Here is an 18,108-nt window from a genome sequence, read left to right as displayed (position 1 = left end):
GCTGGGACAATAGTAATCACAGAAAAATGATCTTTCTTTAAGACATTTGTGAAATCGTGATATAATGTCAATGGAATGATCTTGTGCCCTGTCCTTGTTTCTGGGCAGTTGATAAAGGCCTGTGCAACCTTGAGAAGTAGTCTCTTCTCACACAAAGTTAAATATTCCCATGTATCAGCCTCACAACCTAAACATTTTTTTTCTTATTTAATCATGCAATGTTAGTATAGCAAGCAAAAACAACATTTAATGCCCATTCTGAATTGCCCTTAAGGAGAATAATGAGCCAACTTCTTGAATTGCTGCAGTCCATCTGGTATAGATACACTCAGTATTAAGGAGTGTTGTGATGCAGCAGTTGTGTCCCTACCTGTGAGCCTGGAGGCCCTGGTTCAAGTCCCACTTGCTCCAGATCTGTGTCATAACATCTCTGTACAGGTTGATTAGAAGATATCCAGGGACTGTGATGAATGACCTTCAACAATCGCAACCATCTTCCTCTGCACTAGGTATCATTCCTACCAGTGAAAGGTTTCCTCCTTACACCTGTTGAATTCAATTATACAAAGACTTTTTGAACTATGCCAAATTCACTCTTCATCTCTATCGTCTATCCTCAGCATTGAGGAATGTTGAATTATCAGCCAATGTAGGGCTGTCAGTGATCCATCAGAAGGTTTCCTTACCCTCATGATTCACTTGATGTCAAAAGCACCATTCAGTATCCTTGGCCAAAGTTTGTTTTTTAGTTGCAAAGTTCTCATTTCCATCGTCAAAAATAGAGCATAGAACATTACAGCACAGTACAGGCCCTTCGGCCCTTGATGTTGCACCAACCTGTGAAACCAACCTGAAGCCCATCTAAGCTACACTATTCCCTTTTCATCTATATGTCTATACGATGACCATTTAAATGCCCTTAAAGTTGGTGAGTCTACGACTGTTCCACGTCCCTACTACTGTCTGAGTAAAGAAACTACCTCTGATAGCTGTCCTATATCTATCGCCCCTCAATTTAAATCTATGTCCCCTCGTGATAGCCATCACCATCCGAGGAAAATAGTACAATGTTTTCATTATTTTAAAAATCCTTTTTGTCTGCAAAGGATTAAAATACTTTTTGTCTCTTTCTAATTGCTATTGCTGGGAAATAAAACATTTCTCCAATTTGATATTCAATGCAAAGTCATGTTAAAATAAAATTTCTTTTACCCTTTCCTGATAAACCCATGTGGAAATTATATCTGCACTACATCACTGAATTTGTTTCATTCAGCAGAGGATGTGTACTTGAAATTACCGATTTTGTCATTATCAGGGGTCTTTTGAACTGTCGACCAAGCTTAGGATTTGAGTTGAGACAGTCCCATATTTACTTGAGATTCTGAGCCAAAGGTTGGAGACTTACCTGGATTTCAACAGCACTAGGGTGATATACGTTGGCTTCTTTTGCCTTCTCTGGAAAAAAAATGAAAGGGAAAAGGTTAAGTGGGTGATTGAAGGATATGAGAGGTTAGTTGAATGGCAGCGCCTTGCATACCTTTATTATCTAAGAAACACTAAATACCTAATTACTTTTCTCCATTAGTAACAGCAGACTGGACAGGAATGGTGTTTACAAGTGTGTGGAAGGTACTCTGGTTCATGTTCTGCCTCTGCAGACTCTTTGTCAGAGATTCCCTGTTCTGTGTAACCAGTGCTTCTACTTAAGAATAGTGTCAGAACTACAGAAAACTGAGGTTTGAGACACAAAAGTAATTGTTTTCTTTTGCTATGGCCTACTGAAACTTAACTGTGTAATAAAGGCACCATGTTGATACAACTTGGAACACGAGAGTGATAGAATTTAGTTTGTCACACTGCATTTAATGAATTCCCCTGACGTGAAGCACAATACCATTTTGCCTCTAGGTTTTGAGCTTGAATAATGTCCATACTGAGAAGAAACAACTGTAGTTCTCCAAGCTCAAGTCTTAAGTGAAATAATTTATAACCATTTCCCTTACTGCCTCTGTGTCTGTAACACAAAACAATTTGTCAATTTTACTCAAATCAGAATGATAGGTGATGTGGGGAATTGAAATGTCACACCAGCAAAGTAAATGTTGTTGTTCTGAACTTAATTTTAACTTGTATTTGCATGTAACTGCCGTAAAAGTGCTTGATAGATGAGAAGAATGAAAATTGTTCTATTCCCAGCATGAATATTCCTCAGTTTGAGTGTGAAACAAAAGTGAGTCTTACAGTTTATTGAAAGTTGCAGATGGATTTTTCCACCACTACCAGCAGAACTGTTTCCAAGGTAGAAATCCATTTTAGTTTAAATGAGAAATTCATGTGCCACTATTAATCTATTTATCATTTTTTCAATGGGAAGTGTTGCATCAAAGATGACAGGTGAAAATTTCAGGTCTTTGCTCAGAATAATTGTAAGCATTGTCTGATGTTTCCATGATGCTACTAAAAACAAATTGTATTGTCTCTGTCTCAAGGGAGCTGAACACCAGAGAATATGTTGCCAAGGTGTACTTGAGCCAGATAAACAGACAGATGTGACAGTGACAGCTTCTTGTGCAGCAGGAGAAAGAAGGAGAAAAAAAAGAGAAATTGGAGACTCGTCAGTCCTTTTTGAGCTCTGATTAGAGATGTTATTTTGGAAAGAGAGTACCGTTGAGCTGCAACAAAAACGTGCATGTTTCAGAGTGAAACATATGGACCTTTGATTCCAATCCTGATAAATACTGGGTCAGGTCTCAGCTATTCAGTTAGATTTACTAGAAGGTCTGAGGAGCCCCTCATGGGACTGTTCAGCAAGCTATCAGGAGGCCACGCCAGGCTGTTCATTCAGAGCTCAAAGGCCTGCAGGATGAATTTGAACTGCCCTTTGTGACTTCATTGTCAGGGTTGGTAGGACTTTATAAAGTTGAAAGAAGCCATTTTTCAGCCTTTTCTTTCCTGAGAGGCCCTCTCTTGTAATGACTTTAGTGAAATGCAGCAGGTTGTGAATTTTTTCATGTCATGTCATTTTTGATAGATGTTACCCCCACCTCAAAAAAAGTAAATAAAAAAATGTAAATAAAGTAAAACCTTTGAAAATCAGTTTTGTAAATAAAGGAATCAAGTAGTTGATTCAAGTCACACAATAATTAGTGTTAGTACAAACTAAATGAAAAGATTCCAGTTTATTAGTAATTGAAGACACATTTGCCGTCCATCACTAGATACAATTATGGAACGAAAAAATAAAACATGACATCTGTTGCTGAGAGCAGTTTTTATTTGTTACAGCATGTGACAAATTATATTCAAAGTTTGCCATGTCGGTAGTGTAGTGTCTGTCAAAGTAGTAAGCTTTATTGTGCAAATAAAAATAAAATCCTGCTGATTCTAGAAAACTGTGATAAGAACAGAAAATGCAGGAGAAACTCAGCAGGTCTTTCAGCATCTGTGGAGAGAGCAAGAGTTGACGTTTTGATTATGATAGGAATCAGCTTCTTCAGACTCGAGGCGTTATCGCAGTTTCTCTTGCCACAGATGCTGCTGGACCTGCTAAGGTTTTCCAGTTTTTACCAGTTTAATTAAAGCAACTGGGGAGATGGTAGTAGTATCGGAGTGTACCACTGTGCTTGCCTGTCCAGTTAGTGCCAAATAGATTGGAAGTAACTCTTGCCACTTAACCTAGTCTATTTCCTGGTTAATCCTCATTTTATCTATAAATCAGGCTAGTTATGCCCATTGAGCTCTAAAGTCAGCATGAAGCTGTTTTGTTGTGAATACTTGATCTAGATGGAGTATATTATGCAAGCCGAATTGTAAGAGTTACAATGGTGTTCAATTGTACACGTCTCTTAAAAAATGAAACTTATTACAACATGGAGTTGGCTCTAGAAGATAGCGCACATTTGTGACCTAGTGTCACATTATCGCTGATGTTACTTTATTACTTTTTTTTTGCGATAGTTACAGCGGCAGAGTGACGTGTCCTGGTAACTAAACAGGAAAATGCATGTTGGCACCAGTAAGCAGCTCCATAGCTGCATGGTCCCTGCGTTTAACTTTTGAGCATTTATGCTGGAACCTCAACATTATTCATTGTAGCAACAACAGAGCAAATAATGGGATTGTGCCTTTGATTAACTATGCAGTGCAAATTGACTGGGTGTTGGATGATTCTTTAGAACAAAAGAGGAGATTGGACCTGTTACAATATTGATAGACAAAATGAAGAGACTCTCTTAAATTTAAGAGACAATGTCTTTTATAAGTAGTATTGTGTGTTGCTGTGTTCCCATTTCATATCATTATCTGGTTTGGGGTAAGACTTGTTCAATGCTGCAACATTATTATGGATTATAAATATTGTGTTTGGTAGAAACAGTTCAAAAGCATACAAATTAGGATTACTTTGGAAAAAAAAACAGATTTTTTTATTGCAATCATTCTTGCTGCTGAAAGCTAGAGATATGTTGGAACCATGAAAATTAGTTCTATCTATTAATCGGGGGCTATACATGTACCTTGCCTTAAGCATGAGGACTGCGGGAGAAGAGTGAGCATTGATGCACTTAAATACCGTGAAAAGGAACTCTTCTATACTTTCCTAAATGTAACAATACTATATCACTAAAATGTTTTGTCTGATATTTGGCACCAGACTTGGTGTGTTGTAGGGAGTGGAGCCTCACCATTTCACCACCTCAAAGTGCAGCCCAGATACATATGCATCTTTAAAGTGAACTTGTATTTGTTTGTGTCATATACATCTTTGGGATTTGGATGGTATTTATGAATTGCATGATTATTGTCATCATGGTTTATAATGTTTTCTTGACCAATGAAATTAATGTTTTACAATCATTTCAGATTATCTACTCAATATTTATTTACTTTGTTGTTCTTCATGTTTTGAAAGGATTTTGGGATAGCCCTGAGTGTAAATTTGTACGGCACTGCATCAACAAATCACAGGAACATGTTGCAGGGACAGTTCAAGTATCTGTCTTTAAGGGGCACGTTTATGTTCTTGGCCGTGAATCACCTACTTCCTTGTACAACCAGGATCTTGTCAGGTATATGCCATCACATTCCTTATTAATTGATTTCTAATTTTGTTTGTATAGTGTGAAAACTTGTACCACAAGGTCAGCTCAGCTGATATAAGAGTGTTGGTCTCGTTGCAAAATGCCCACCACAAGATCTTTCTAAATCAACACCTATCCTTTTATTGTAAAAAAAAATCTCGGGTTTAGACTTGAATTTTTCTTCCTGTCAGGCCATTTCAGCTGTTGGTAGTCATGACATAAGTCATTAGTGTGTAGTGAGCAAAATGCACCAAGCTGAAGATGATGCCAAAATAAGAAACCAAGTATTGAAAAAGAGCAATACAATTGTGGCAGAAGATTTCTATCTTCAGCTAAGAAGATCAATTAAAAATCATGACACCATAAATTCATAGCTGCTGTGAAAGTCAAAATAGAAGCTCCTTATGTGTTAGTTTGGTCACATCAGAACTCCTCATAAAAGGACTGTAAACAGCTTAAGCCACTTGATTTCTAGTAGAAGGGGTCCACAGGTGCTAACTTCTTAAAATGCACTCCCAGCATCTTGAGATCATATTTTTAATTTGTCAAAATTGATAGCTTTACTTGTCATAGTCATGGAGTCACGGAAACTGACCCTTTGGTTCAACTCGTCCATGTCAACCAGATATCCTAAATTATTCTAGTCCCATTTGTCAGCACTTGGTCCATATCTCTCTAAACCCTTCCTATTTATATACCCATCAAGATGTTTTTTAAATTTTGTAATTGTACCAGCCTCCACCACTTGCTCTGGCAGCTCATTCCATACATGCACTACTGTCTTCCTGAAAACATTGCCCCTTAGGTTCCTTTTAAATCTTTCCCCTTCACCCTAAACCTATGCCCTTTAGTTCTGGATTTCCCCCACCGCAGAGAAAAGACCTTGTCAATTTACTCGGTCTGTGCTTGAAATTTCATTCATGAACTTGGTTATCACAACACAATGTTACATGATATAAAAGGAACTTTAAACTTCGGGATTGAAACTTTAAATCGCATGCTTCTGATATGATTTGAAGAAAAGGTATATGAAATGCCGAGATATTTACCATACTGAAACATTCGGTGTGCAACTGTTGGTTGAGTTTATGAAGCTCTTATAACTGCATAGTACATGAAATCTGGCAAAATGAGTTGTTCCTTCGGTGACTCCCAATGAAATATATCAATTCAAGGGAATACGAGACTTAGGATTGAGTTTTAAAAGAAATAACATTTTGTGTCAAGCAGTTATATGCTGTTGGGGTTTATATTGCCACCCTGACCCTTCAGATGGAATTATTTCCTTTAACTCTCACTCATTCATCCATACTCTTGCTGTGTATCATGTACAATGTATATTAGATACTGCCAGCAGAAAAACTCAATGTTTGTTACAGTATTGAAGTTGATGTTTTGTAAGTGGGTAAGTATGGAAAGGCAATGCAATGTTCTTGATACAGTGAAAATAGCTATTGACGGTCTCATGGCCCAAAAAATGCGTACATCTGATGCACACGTTACAATCTTGTAGTCTTTATTGATTTTAAACCACCAATTACAGCCATACAAAAGATCAACAATAACACATACAGATCAATAACCCATGGTACCATTCAGTGGATCAATACAAATCTGTCTTAAGTTTCTTGTAGTCCACTCAAAAGACAACAAACTGTGTCCTTTATCCTTGTTTTTAAATAAGTAAATACAATTACTCATGCAGAGTTAGAATGGTATTGTGTTACACATGCAGTTTACTTTCTTATTGTCAAAGCTACATTTTGAGATTGTAAAGACATTGAAATGTTTTTATCCCTGAGAAAAAAGGTATCGGGTAAGATAAATACCTCAGTTGATTTATCTCTTTTGTAGGCAAAATGTGTGCAGAGTAACCCTTAATAATCCCCTTCTTTATGGCTTACAGTCACAGAAGGAGCTAAATGAATAAAGTAAAAGTAATCAGGAGCATTTATTCCCTGTCAGTTCCAAAGTGATTTCTCTTTCAATTTCTACATCAGTGCCTTTAAAATGTTTGAATGATGATGGAATCATACTAATAAAAGAATAGCAGTAAGCAGTACAGGAGACTGGAAGTGACTGGTCACAGTAGGTATAAAGTAATGTAATTATACGGCATACAGCCCACTCGACTGCACAAAAATAAAAGCATGGAATTCTGGAGAGACATCCAGCACCATTGTACATTCTTCCAAATTGCTTGTTTTTTTTATTCTCACAAATAATTCATCAATCGCAACATGGATTGTAACTGTTGTGGCGTTTTGAAACCTGTATGGAGGGAGACATAGACAAGCAGAAATCTAAAAGCATAAGCTAAGACAGAAAAAAAAATTAAAGAATTATATTAGGGTATTTCATCTGAATTTGCTCTCTTTGGTTTTTCTAATTATGCATTGCTGACAGCGGAGATGACCTTCTCCTGAGCCACTGCCAGAATATCTCTGTATTGCTGCTAAGAGAACTATACAAAAATTTTTACAACAATATTTTTTCTTGTTTGCATTCCTATGAGAGCAGGGTGGCAGACTTCAGTTCAATACTCCACAACAGGATGTAACATTAAACATGTGCCAAACAATTTGGTGCTTGTGCTCCATTGTGTTAGGCAGCTCAAACTAGGAGGAGAGGTTTTCAAAACTGCACTCTATTGCTGTATTAATGCCACAATGAGAGGGAAGCCAGGCCTAAATAGTGTCTAACTCATAAAGTGGCACAATATATAATATAAAAATGAAATGCAAATTCAGCAGCTCCAAAAATCGATTTTTTTTTTTTGCTGAGCAATAATTGTTAGAAAGGTATGACAAACATGAATATTTCCAAATGCTAATTTTATTTTCATTATAAGGAGCTTGATTATTACTGATTTAATACGATTTATAAGAGTCAATTAGATAGTTTCTCAAAAACCATGACCCAGTAAATCCCCAACTTGGTTAAAATCCAAGGCATTCACTACATGCCTTGCTGTTTGAGCAGATGATTGGGGTGTGATACCCAGACGAAAGCATTGTGATCTTTTTCAAATATAAAAATTCAATCCAACTATGTTTTCAGGACCAGATCTTCAATTTTAGTTGGAAGCCTAAACTTTGATGCAGTGTCATCCTGCCAGTTGAAATCTGTCAAGAGTCAGTTCATGTGTCAGAGTTTTACTTTTGGTGTTCTTGTCAGCCATAAGGAACAGATGTACGCATTTGGGTTAAGCAAGTCTTGGATCACTTTTGCTCTGAGCTTGCATCCCCACAGACCGAAGTATGACATCGAGATGCATTTCGTTTTAGACCTGTTGACCAAAACCTGGTCAAATGATTAGGTTTCAAGAAATGTCTTGATGGAGAAAAGTGGTGAGGTATAGGAGGGGCATTCCAGAGATTAGGGCCTGGAATGGAACAATTACAGTTGGGAATTCGCAAGTGAACAGTCTTAGAAGATTATCCCTGAACCGAGGGATGGAAGAGATTACAGAATTAGGGTGAGGTTAGGACATGGAAGGATTGAAAGCAGGCGTGAAAATTTTAAAATGATTGTCCAGGAGCCAGTATAAGTTTGAAGCACCACGTGATAGGGAAATGTGATTTACTGAGAGTTGAATCCATAATTAGAAATATGTGTCAGCCAGGACTTCAGAAGTGTTTATTCAAATGAGGTTGTATCCTAGTCACTAACTATACTGAACACTTTGGGGACTGGTGCCTACAATATCAATCCTTTCTTAATAAACTGAGCCAATCGCTTTCTTCTGTTGTCTTTGCCTCTTATTTGTTTTACTTAAAATAGAGAAAATCTTTGGGGACAATTTCATCAGTTTGCTATGGAAGTAAAACATTTGCATTTGCAATTTTTCCTTTAATAGTGCACAAAGGAAAACTCCCCGATAAATGTAAATGCCTGTTTTGCTCATCAGATCCGTGATTGGTTCTGACGTCAGCCACTGCAGAGTATAATATTCTATAGAGTTGTCAGGAGCAATTTTTGTACTTTGAACAGAGGGTGCACAGCAGTGAGCCATTAAGGAGAGAAATTGCTCAGTAATGAGCTAGACTGGATAGCTTGAAGAGGCAATGTATGAGATGTGACTGATTAGCATTAATTTTAATTTTTGGGTTTCTTCCACCCTCCCCTGAAGCTTCGTTTTTCATCGTATATTTGTGGGCATTGCAATCATCTGATACCTTGTCCAGTTGTCCACTTTACATGCAGTCGCCTAGATAGTGAGCATCGTCAGGCTACTTCATTCAGGAGGGATCACCAGTACCAGTCTTACCCAACCATGAATTTCTCATAGATATGTGTGGATACTTAATGCATTCTTCAGTCCAAAAGCATTGATACCAACCTCAACACTTACTGCCCCATTAACTGCCTTAGTCGTATATACACAAGTTAGGAATCAAACTGAATGTCTTCTAACGTCTATGACCTGGTGCTTCTGGATACAGGTCTAGCTTAGTCATAGGAGACAGAGGGTAGCGGTGGAAGGATGCTTTTTGGAATGGAAGGTTGTGACAAGTGATGTTCCACAGGAATCAGTGCTGGTTTATTTTCTGTTCGTGGTCTACATAAGTGATTTGGAGGAAAATGTAGCTGGTCTAATTAGTAAGTTTGCAGATGATAAATAAATTGGTGGAGTTGCAAATAGTGAGGAGGATTGTCAGAAGATGCAGCAAGATGTAGATCGGTTGAAGGCATGGGCAGAAAAATGACAGATCGAGTTTAATCTGGATAAATGTGAGGTGATGCATTTTGGAAAGTCAAGTACAGGTGGAAATTGTACTGTGAATGGCAAAACCTGTAGGAGTTTTATATGTAGAGTGATCTGGGTGTGAGGTCCACACACCACTGAAGGTGGCAGCGCAGGCAGATAACATAGTGGAAAAGGCCTATGGAATGCTTGCCTTCATATAAGGGGCATTGAGTATAAGGAAAGGTAAATTATACTACAGCTTTATAGAACTTTAGTCAGGCTGCAGTTAGAATATTGCGTACAATACTGGTCACCATACTACCAGAAGGATGTGTGTGCTTTGGAGAAGGTACAGAAAGGGTTTGCCAGAATTTTCTGGTATGGGGGATTTTAGCGATGAAGAGAGGTTTGTTTGTTTTCACTGGAAAACCTTTCTAAAGGTTTGTTTGTGTTTGTTTTCACTGGAACGCAGGAGGTGGAAGGCCAACCTGATAGAAGTTTATAAGATTGTGACTGGCATGGATGGAATGAAAAGTATGAGGTCTTTTCCCCCCAGGGTGGAGGAGTCAATTACTAGGGGGCACACGTTCAAGGTGTGGGGGGAATGTTTAAAAGAGATGTGCAAAGCAAATCTTTCACACAAAGGGTGGTGAGTGCCTGGAACGTGCTGCCAGAGGAGGTGGTGGAAGCAGACACAATAGCAACATTCAAGAAGCACCTGGACAAACACATGAATAGGAAGGGAAGAGAGGGATACGGATCCTGTAAGAGAAGACAGTTTTATTACGGAAGGGTAAAATGTGTCAGTGCAGGCTTGGAGGACTGAAGGGCCTGTGCCTATGCTGTATTGTTCTTTGTTCTAAGTGCTACCTATCTCCAAACTGCCTTAGGAGAAGCCATTAAATTCCATTCATTAACTCTGCTTTCTTCTACACAGATATGAAGTATTTCCACCAGCAATTTTTATTCATCTTGAAGACTTAGATATTTTCTTCCCATTCCTCCCCACACCTTCACCTCACCATCCTGCTCACAGAAATACATTACATTATTGTGTAATTTGTTGTACTGAGAACTGAATTCTAAGAGATTAATATTAACCTGCAGATGTAAATTATAATAAGAACAAATTGGGTTGTGTGGTAGGTTGAAGCGTACTTTGGTTAATACCGCATGTTTTTGTTGTGAAAATCTGCAGCTGTGAGCATGAATAGGCAAACTGAAACCAGATCAATGCCAATGGTGCTCCAGCAGCCACTTGTAGGTGAGTTAGAGTGTGATCTGGGAGGATTTATCATATACTTTATTTACTTTGTTAAACATCCAAGTAAGTGGCTTGTTATGTGCCTTGGCTTAAGATACAGTATTGCTGTAACAGCCATGTGACCTGATTAGATTTTAATTATATTGAATGGTAAAGGTTATTAAAAAGTGATTATGTTTGTATTACTTGTACACATACACACATATTTAATAAACAAGATTCTAAGTACATTTAATTAGCCAGATCGCCTTGAAGGTTCTCTATATGCTTGACATTGTCAGGTTGCAACTGACAACCAAAGCTGCTGTTGATAGATGTTCTCTACTTGTTAAGTTTGTATTGTATGGCAGCGTTCAGTGCAGCTTGCATACTCTAGGTCAACAAAAGAACAATAACTTGGCTTTTAATTTTTCTTTTTAAAGTAAAACTCTGGTGGTTTAACCGAGAGATTTCATTTTATTGCCCCTGAGTGTCAAAGAATAATAAAAAAAAATCAATTTGTTGAGCAAATGTTTTCCATTGAAAAGGCTGTGTCAATATGCTGCGGCTTTTTTAGACTTGCCTTCTAACACACTATAGTAAAGATCTGAAGAGTAAAATTAACATGATGCATGTTTCATGGACATGTTGCTGTCAACCTGCATTATCCTTGAACCATTTATTGATCCTAATTTATCTGTTGAAGCAATTGACCCAACATTTAGCAAGGGTAGAACAGATGTATTAGTGTAAGCAAAACCTTGGATAAAAACACTATTTAGTAAACAGTAGATACCATAGGGGTATAGGTACCCTGGGGAGTTATGCACATCATCAATCTGCTCATATGGTATTCATGGCAAGAGGAGTTAAATGTAGCTTTTAAAATAAGCAATAGGTTTGCTCATTCCATTGTGTGGAGTGCTACAAAATGCATCGTAAACCACTTGAGTCCACCTATGTAGTGAAGTGCGCATGCTTTGCTAAGTAAACACTTCAATGTATCACTTACTGCTTCTAAAATATTAGTTATACAATCATAATATTTTCTCTAATATGCACCGTTGATTACACAATGGAAATCACAGTCAAATGTAAAACTTCAGTGTAAGGTTACCATTGCATTCACTAAAACTTGGGAGGGAAAGCCACTCTTCCCTTTTCAAAGTTAGTTTTACACAAAAGTACATCTTACATGTACGTTTCCAAATATCTACCAATTTCACCGTATAAATAGCTACAAGGAAATATATTCTCATTATGCTGCCATGATCTTGATCACAAATGATGTTCATCTCCAAGCACTCCTATTGCCACCTCACCAATCACATCTTCCACAAATCTTCCAACCAAAATTCTTTTCTGCATCTGCCTGGCGAGAAATGCTTTCCCCATATCACAACTATGCTGAGAAATTTTCAACTACTTAACCTTTGAGCCTCCCTTTGTATGTTGCTTATGCAGCCCTCCGTCTGCTCAAACTTACTTTAACCTCTACCTTTAACTTTGTTTCTAGTAAAATATTTCCTTCCTCAAGTGCAAATGACATAGATTTGAATGTTTCTGGCACAAATTAATTCAACCATCTATCACCTGATCTAGCTGCTTCCAAAGGATTCTTCATTCATTATCTTGAACTGTCTTACTGTCCACGTCAATTCCAAAATGAACTCCCAATCCTGAATCCTTTCCACCACAAAGCCGTATAATTTCACTTAATAAGTTAAATAGAATCACATAGAATTTGCTGTATAGCAACAGACCATTTAACCTAACTGGTCTTTGCATATAGTTTTGTTCTATTTCACCTAACTCAACCTGAAAACTCTTTATTCCTTTTTTCCTCGTTTACTTATATAACTTTCTCTTAAGGGTATCTGTGTTACCTTAACTATTCCAAAGTGACACCTTCTGACGACTGTCTGAGCAAAAGAATTTTCACCCAAATTCTGTTGGATATATCAGCAACTGCTTCAGCACCTAACTGATTCATTCTGCTGTTGAAATGCGTATTCATGCTTGCACTGCCTTTGAATTTAATCATTTCAGTACTGTCCTGGGTCCTTCCAACTTCCAATCTGCATAAACATCAACTCATCCAAAATTCTAGTTTTTTTTACAATAACTCCCACTTACCTATCACCCCTGTTCTAGCAAATTTGCATCGGCTCCTTGTATCTTCTCATGTCTGGTTTAAAATCTCTGCTATTACTTCAAATTGCATAACCTTTCTTGCAATGCTATAAACACCACCTCTTCCTTAAGATATCTTCCGACTTTGCTTCATTATTGATAAGTCTGATTCAGTCATCAAGAAACAAAGGGACAAAGCATTCACCTAGATCAAAATTTATAAGTAAAGCATCATTTCCTCTTTTTTGTTTTGGAGATGTCGGTTTTGGACTGGGGTGTATAAAGTTAAAAATGTCACAACACCAGGTTATAGTCCAACAGGTTTATTTGGAAGCACTAGCTTTTGGAGCGCTGCTCCTCATCTGATGAAGGAGTGGTGCTCCGAAAGCTAATGCTTCCAAATAAACCTGTTGGTCTATAACCTGGTGCTGTGTGATTTTTAACTTTCCTCTTTTGTTTTGCATTCTAACTGACCCTCCTTCCCAAACACTTCATTGATTACATTTCCTATATGACTGCTGATTTTTAAAAATGCAAGTATTTGGTAATCCAAAGCACAGTTCTTGGTCACTTACCATTAAGAAACTGTTCTAATTTATCTTTCTTTGATGCAAACTGGATGACCTCAAGCCTCCCCAAATATTGATTCATGTTTGATGCATGTGTTTATCTATCGGCTTTGTCTCTGTCCTTTTTGCCTTGTTCTCCCTTCTAAATAACTTACTATACGTCTTACAGGCATCTGCAAATTTGGACACCTAACTCTCTGATCCTTTACATCAGATATTACAAATGTATATTATGGCCCCAGTACAGATCCTGGAAGCATTACTTATCAGAACCTGTTAATGGGATAACATGCCCTTTATCCCGACTCCTCTCTCTCTCTCTCTCTCTCTCTCTCTCTCTCTCTCTCTCTCTCTCTCTCATCAACATTGGCTGATTACGTGAGAGAGAGAGTACCAAGAGTTCTGTGCTCTTTCATTTTTGTTATTTATGTAGGGAACTAAAAGATATAAATTTCCATTCTGTTCTCCATTTACAGCACTTTATTTTCCTAAATGCATCAAAATGAACTTGTGGAGTGATCAAACATTTAGCTATATGGTGAGATACTGCATTAAAATAGTGGTTTCACTGAAAGCACTTGCAAGGAGACACTGGTTAGTTCAATTGGTCGAATAGTTCATGTATAGTTTAGAATAACTCCAACAGAAAGGGTTCAATTGCGTTAGTCTTTGTCCTGTCTCTGAGAGTGGAAGGCAATGGAAAACTACTATAAGAAATATTTGTCAGTAAAGTAGTTCAGGAAACGGTGTCAGCAGGCAATGAGCCAAGGACTTCTCTTTGGACAAAGCCCTCACGACATGCCTTAACGGTTTTAAAATGCAGCAGAAGAATATTAACCAAGAATTGATAAATGTGATTAATTGTTTTCTTTTTCTTTCTAGCATGAATGTGCAGGGTGATTATGACCCAATTGATGCAGGTGGATTTATCAAGATCTGCTCTTTGAGGTGAGTGACATTATAATTTTTGCTGCAGACATTTTACATGATGTCAAAAGTTGTTTTTCATTTTTCTTTAATTGCGGGGACCATCCTCAGAATATTGTGGTAAATTATGAGCCAAAAGTTTGCAAACCTTACAAGCCAATAGTTGGATACAAATATGGCTCGTCTTTCTTTATTATCTTAGTGAAGATGTGCTGAGTAAATGATCTATCTCAGCCTTGTCCTCAGCATTACTGATGCCAGAAATTATCCAATTCTGTTTACTCTCCTTGATATCAAGAAATAGTTGGAGATACTGGATACTGCAGAGTACGAGCCCTGACAGCGTTCTAAAATAATGCTCGAAGACGTGGTGCTCCAGCGCATATCATGCTTAAAGGCAAATGGTATCTATCCAGCAATTGTGGGCGGCACGATGGCACAGTGGTTAGCACTGTTGCCTCACAGCGCCAGAGATCTGGGTTCAATTCCCGCCTCAGCACCCGGAGGAAACCCACGCAGACACGGGGAGAACGTGCAAACTCCAGAAGTGGGAATACTCTGATGATTGCACGATATTCAGCATCATTTGTAACTCCTTTGATAATGAAGCAGTGCACATTCAAATGCATCCAGACCTGAACAATATCTAAGTTTGAGCTGATAAGGGGGCTTTGGACAGAGTGCAATGTAAGTTTGCAAGAATAATATCTGGATTTCAGAGGCTTAGTTACAAAGAGAAATTATATGAATCAGGCCTGTTTTCTCAAGAACTTAGAAGGCTAAATGGTGATCTGGTTGGAGTCTTTAATATATTAACAGGAAAAGACTGAGTAGGTAAAGATAAACTATTTCCACTGGTTGGGGAATTCTAGAATTAGGGGGCATAGTCTTAAAATTAGAGTCAGACCATTCAGGAGTGATGTTAGGAAGCACTTCAACACGAAAAGGGTGATAGAGGGTTGGAATTCTCACCCACAAATGGCAGTGAATGGTAGATCAGTTATGAAAGTCTGAGATCGATAATTTATTTTGTTAAACAAAGGTAATAAGGGATACAAGCGAAAGATAGTTATACGAAGTAAAGGCACAGATCAGCCATGATTACATTCAATGGCGGAGCAGGATTGAGGGGTTGAATAGGCTACTCTTGTTTCCTATATTCCTACTCCCTACTTACCTGGATGAGTGTAGCTGCAGCTACACTTGAAACTTTATATAATCTGCAACAAAGCAGCCCGCTAATTGGCACCATGTCCACAATATTCACTCCCTCCATCACTCAGTAACATGGGGGGTGCCACTAAATAAAGTTCGGAATTTAAATATTCTAGTTGAAACATTTAAAAGCCCATCCAGCATGACAGTTGCAAAACTCTCTCCATACTGACCAATTTAAAGGTTAATGCCTGTATTTCTAGACACTAAGTATGAATGACCCCACCATTTAAATAACTCTCTACACAGGCCGGTATCCCATCACCAAGTCCCCCTTTATTTACACAGGAGAATCCTTGACTCTGATCCAGCTCCCTCAGAGCCAGCTCTCAGAGCAGAACCTCTGACACTCTTGTTATATCCGTCATCCAGGGCTCCCTAATTGGACCAGATTAACCGCCCTAAGCAGGGAACTCATAATCTTTGAGGCCCACCTGACTGACCTTGTTACTATTACCACATCCCTCCTGCTCTAACAGTGAGGACATAGGCCGTTATTTTTTAAAATATAGCTCCCCACGGAGCGTTTTAGTGCCGGCTCAGTTTCTTTCGATTCTGCCCCTGATGGAGGCGGGGTGTAACACACACCTGTTGCACCCGGAGTGTCTCAGAAGAAGTTCATTCTCTTCTTGGGTGCCAAAGGCATTGAGGTGGTGTCATCCACCCTGTCCATCTCAGATTCCGAAGTGTCTTCAGTGCTTGACAGAGAGGTGAAACCCACTGTTTCCATTCTTCGAGATGGATTAAACAAGTCAAGCTTCCCAAATAACAGCATGATGCCAGAAATGCTTACTCCAAATCAAAAACAACTGTTGCGAGCAGATTTCTTTCGGAGCATGCTTTTCTCTCATCACCAAGTCCCCTCTTATTTATATATGGAAAGTGACTGACACTCCTGTTCTTTTTCTTTATTTTCATTTCTCTTTTTTTCCTACCCTGCTGTTAGGCGTGCTTATTTTTTCCCCAGCACCCATGTTGTCTGTGTGCAGGTGTGAGACACAGTGAAAAACAACAAGTGTACAAATCTTTATTCATTTTCCACCATCCGGAAAAGAGGAAACAGTGGAGTGGCCAGTGACAAGCAGTGCCCTTCTCAGATGATGCATGATCAAACAGTGAAGGGGAGGGCAGGGATTAAATCAAATAGAGTTGAAGGGGGAAATAATCCACTCCACTCCCTGCAGTGCCCACCTCTCCCTGAAAACCTCGAGAGTGTTGGTAGAGACACTCCTGTTTTTTTTTATATACAAACAAGAGATAGTCCTTGACACTGATCCACTCAGAGCCAGCTCTGAGTGAAGCCAAAGTCTGACATTCATGTTTATTATTTTTATAGCCCCCACACTACCACATAATTGCATTAGTGCTTATTTTATTTCCCCAGCACCCATGTGTGTGTGCAGGTGTGAGACACAGTGAGAGACACGAGGTGCATGAATCTTTATTCAAAATTTCCACCACAAGGAAGAAAGTAAACAGCCAGGTTGCCAGTGACAAGCAGTGCCCTTCACATCAAAGGGCAATACTGTGTGATCAAACAGTGAAGGAGAGGGCAGGGATTAAATCAAAATAGAGTTGGAGGGGGAAATAATGCACTCCACTCCCTGCGGCGCCCACCTCTCCCTGAACAGCTCCAGGGTGTTGGTAGAGACACTCCTGTTCTTTTATTTTTTTTTCTTCCCACACTACCACCTGACAATCCCCTGTTTATGTTTTTTTGAACAGAACCTCTGACACTCCTATTCTTTTTTTCTTTTTTTTCCTTTTTTTCTTTCTTTTTAACCCCCACACTACCACCTAAGTGCGGTAGTGCTTATTTTTTCCCCAGCACCCATGGTGTGTGTGTGCAGGTGTGAAACACAGTGAAAGACACAAAGTGCACAAATCTTTATTCAATTTCCACCACCAAGAAGATAGGAAAACACCCGGGTGGCCAGTGACAAACACTGCCCTTCACACTCCACTCCACTCCACAAAACAGAGTTGGAGGGGGAAATAATGCACTCCCTGCGGCGCTCACCTCTTCCTGAACAACTCCAGGGTATTGGTAGAGACACTCCTGTTCTTTTTTTTCTTTTTTTGTTTTTCTTTTTTCTTTTTTTTTCTTTTATCCTTTTTTTTGCAAGGTGTTGACTGCACCCACCCAGCCTATGCTTGTAAAACATGCAACGTAGTGTCCAATAAAGTGTGGGTTTTTTTAAACCCCCACACTACCACCTAAGTGCGGTAGTGCTTATTTTTTCCCCAGCA

General features: G+C 38.7%; 1 protein-coding gene across 2 annotated transcripts in view; it reads left to right on the top strand.

Moving 5' to 3' along the window:
- The window catches only part of ass1 (argininosuccinate synthase 1), a 162,714-nt gene that overhangs the window by 142,807 nt on the left and 1,799 nt on the right, over nt 1–18,108 (top strand). The window contains exons 13-14 of one of the 2 annotated variants that reach the window (XM_043720419.1): nt 4,913–5,069; nt 14,599–14,664. In XM_043720419.1, the coding sequence (XP_043576354.1) occupies nt 4,913–5,069; nt 14,599–14,664 (223 nt within the window). Of the gene's footprint in view, nt 1–4,912; nt 5,070–14,598; nt 14,669–18,108 lie in introns of those variants that run through there. The other variant, XM_043720420.1, reaches the window with a different exon arrangement.

This window comes from Chiloscyllium plagiosum, chromosome 30 (genome assembly GCF_004010195.1).
Source record: "Chiloscyllium plagiosum isolate BGI_BamShark_2017 chromosome 30, ASM401019v2, whole genome shotgun sequence".
NCBI lineage: Eukaryota > Metazoa > Chordata > Chondrichthyes > Orectolobiformes > Hemiscylliidae > Chiloscyllium > Chiloscyllium plagiosum.
Note: the sequence above shows the minus strand (reverse complement) of the source record. Positions and strands in the feature narration are given on the sequence as shown.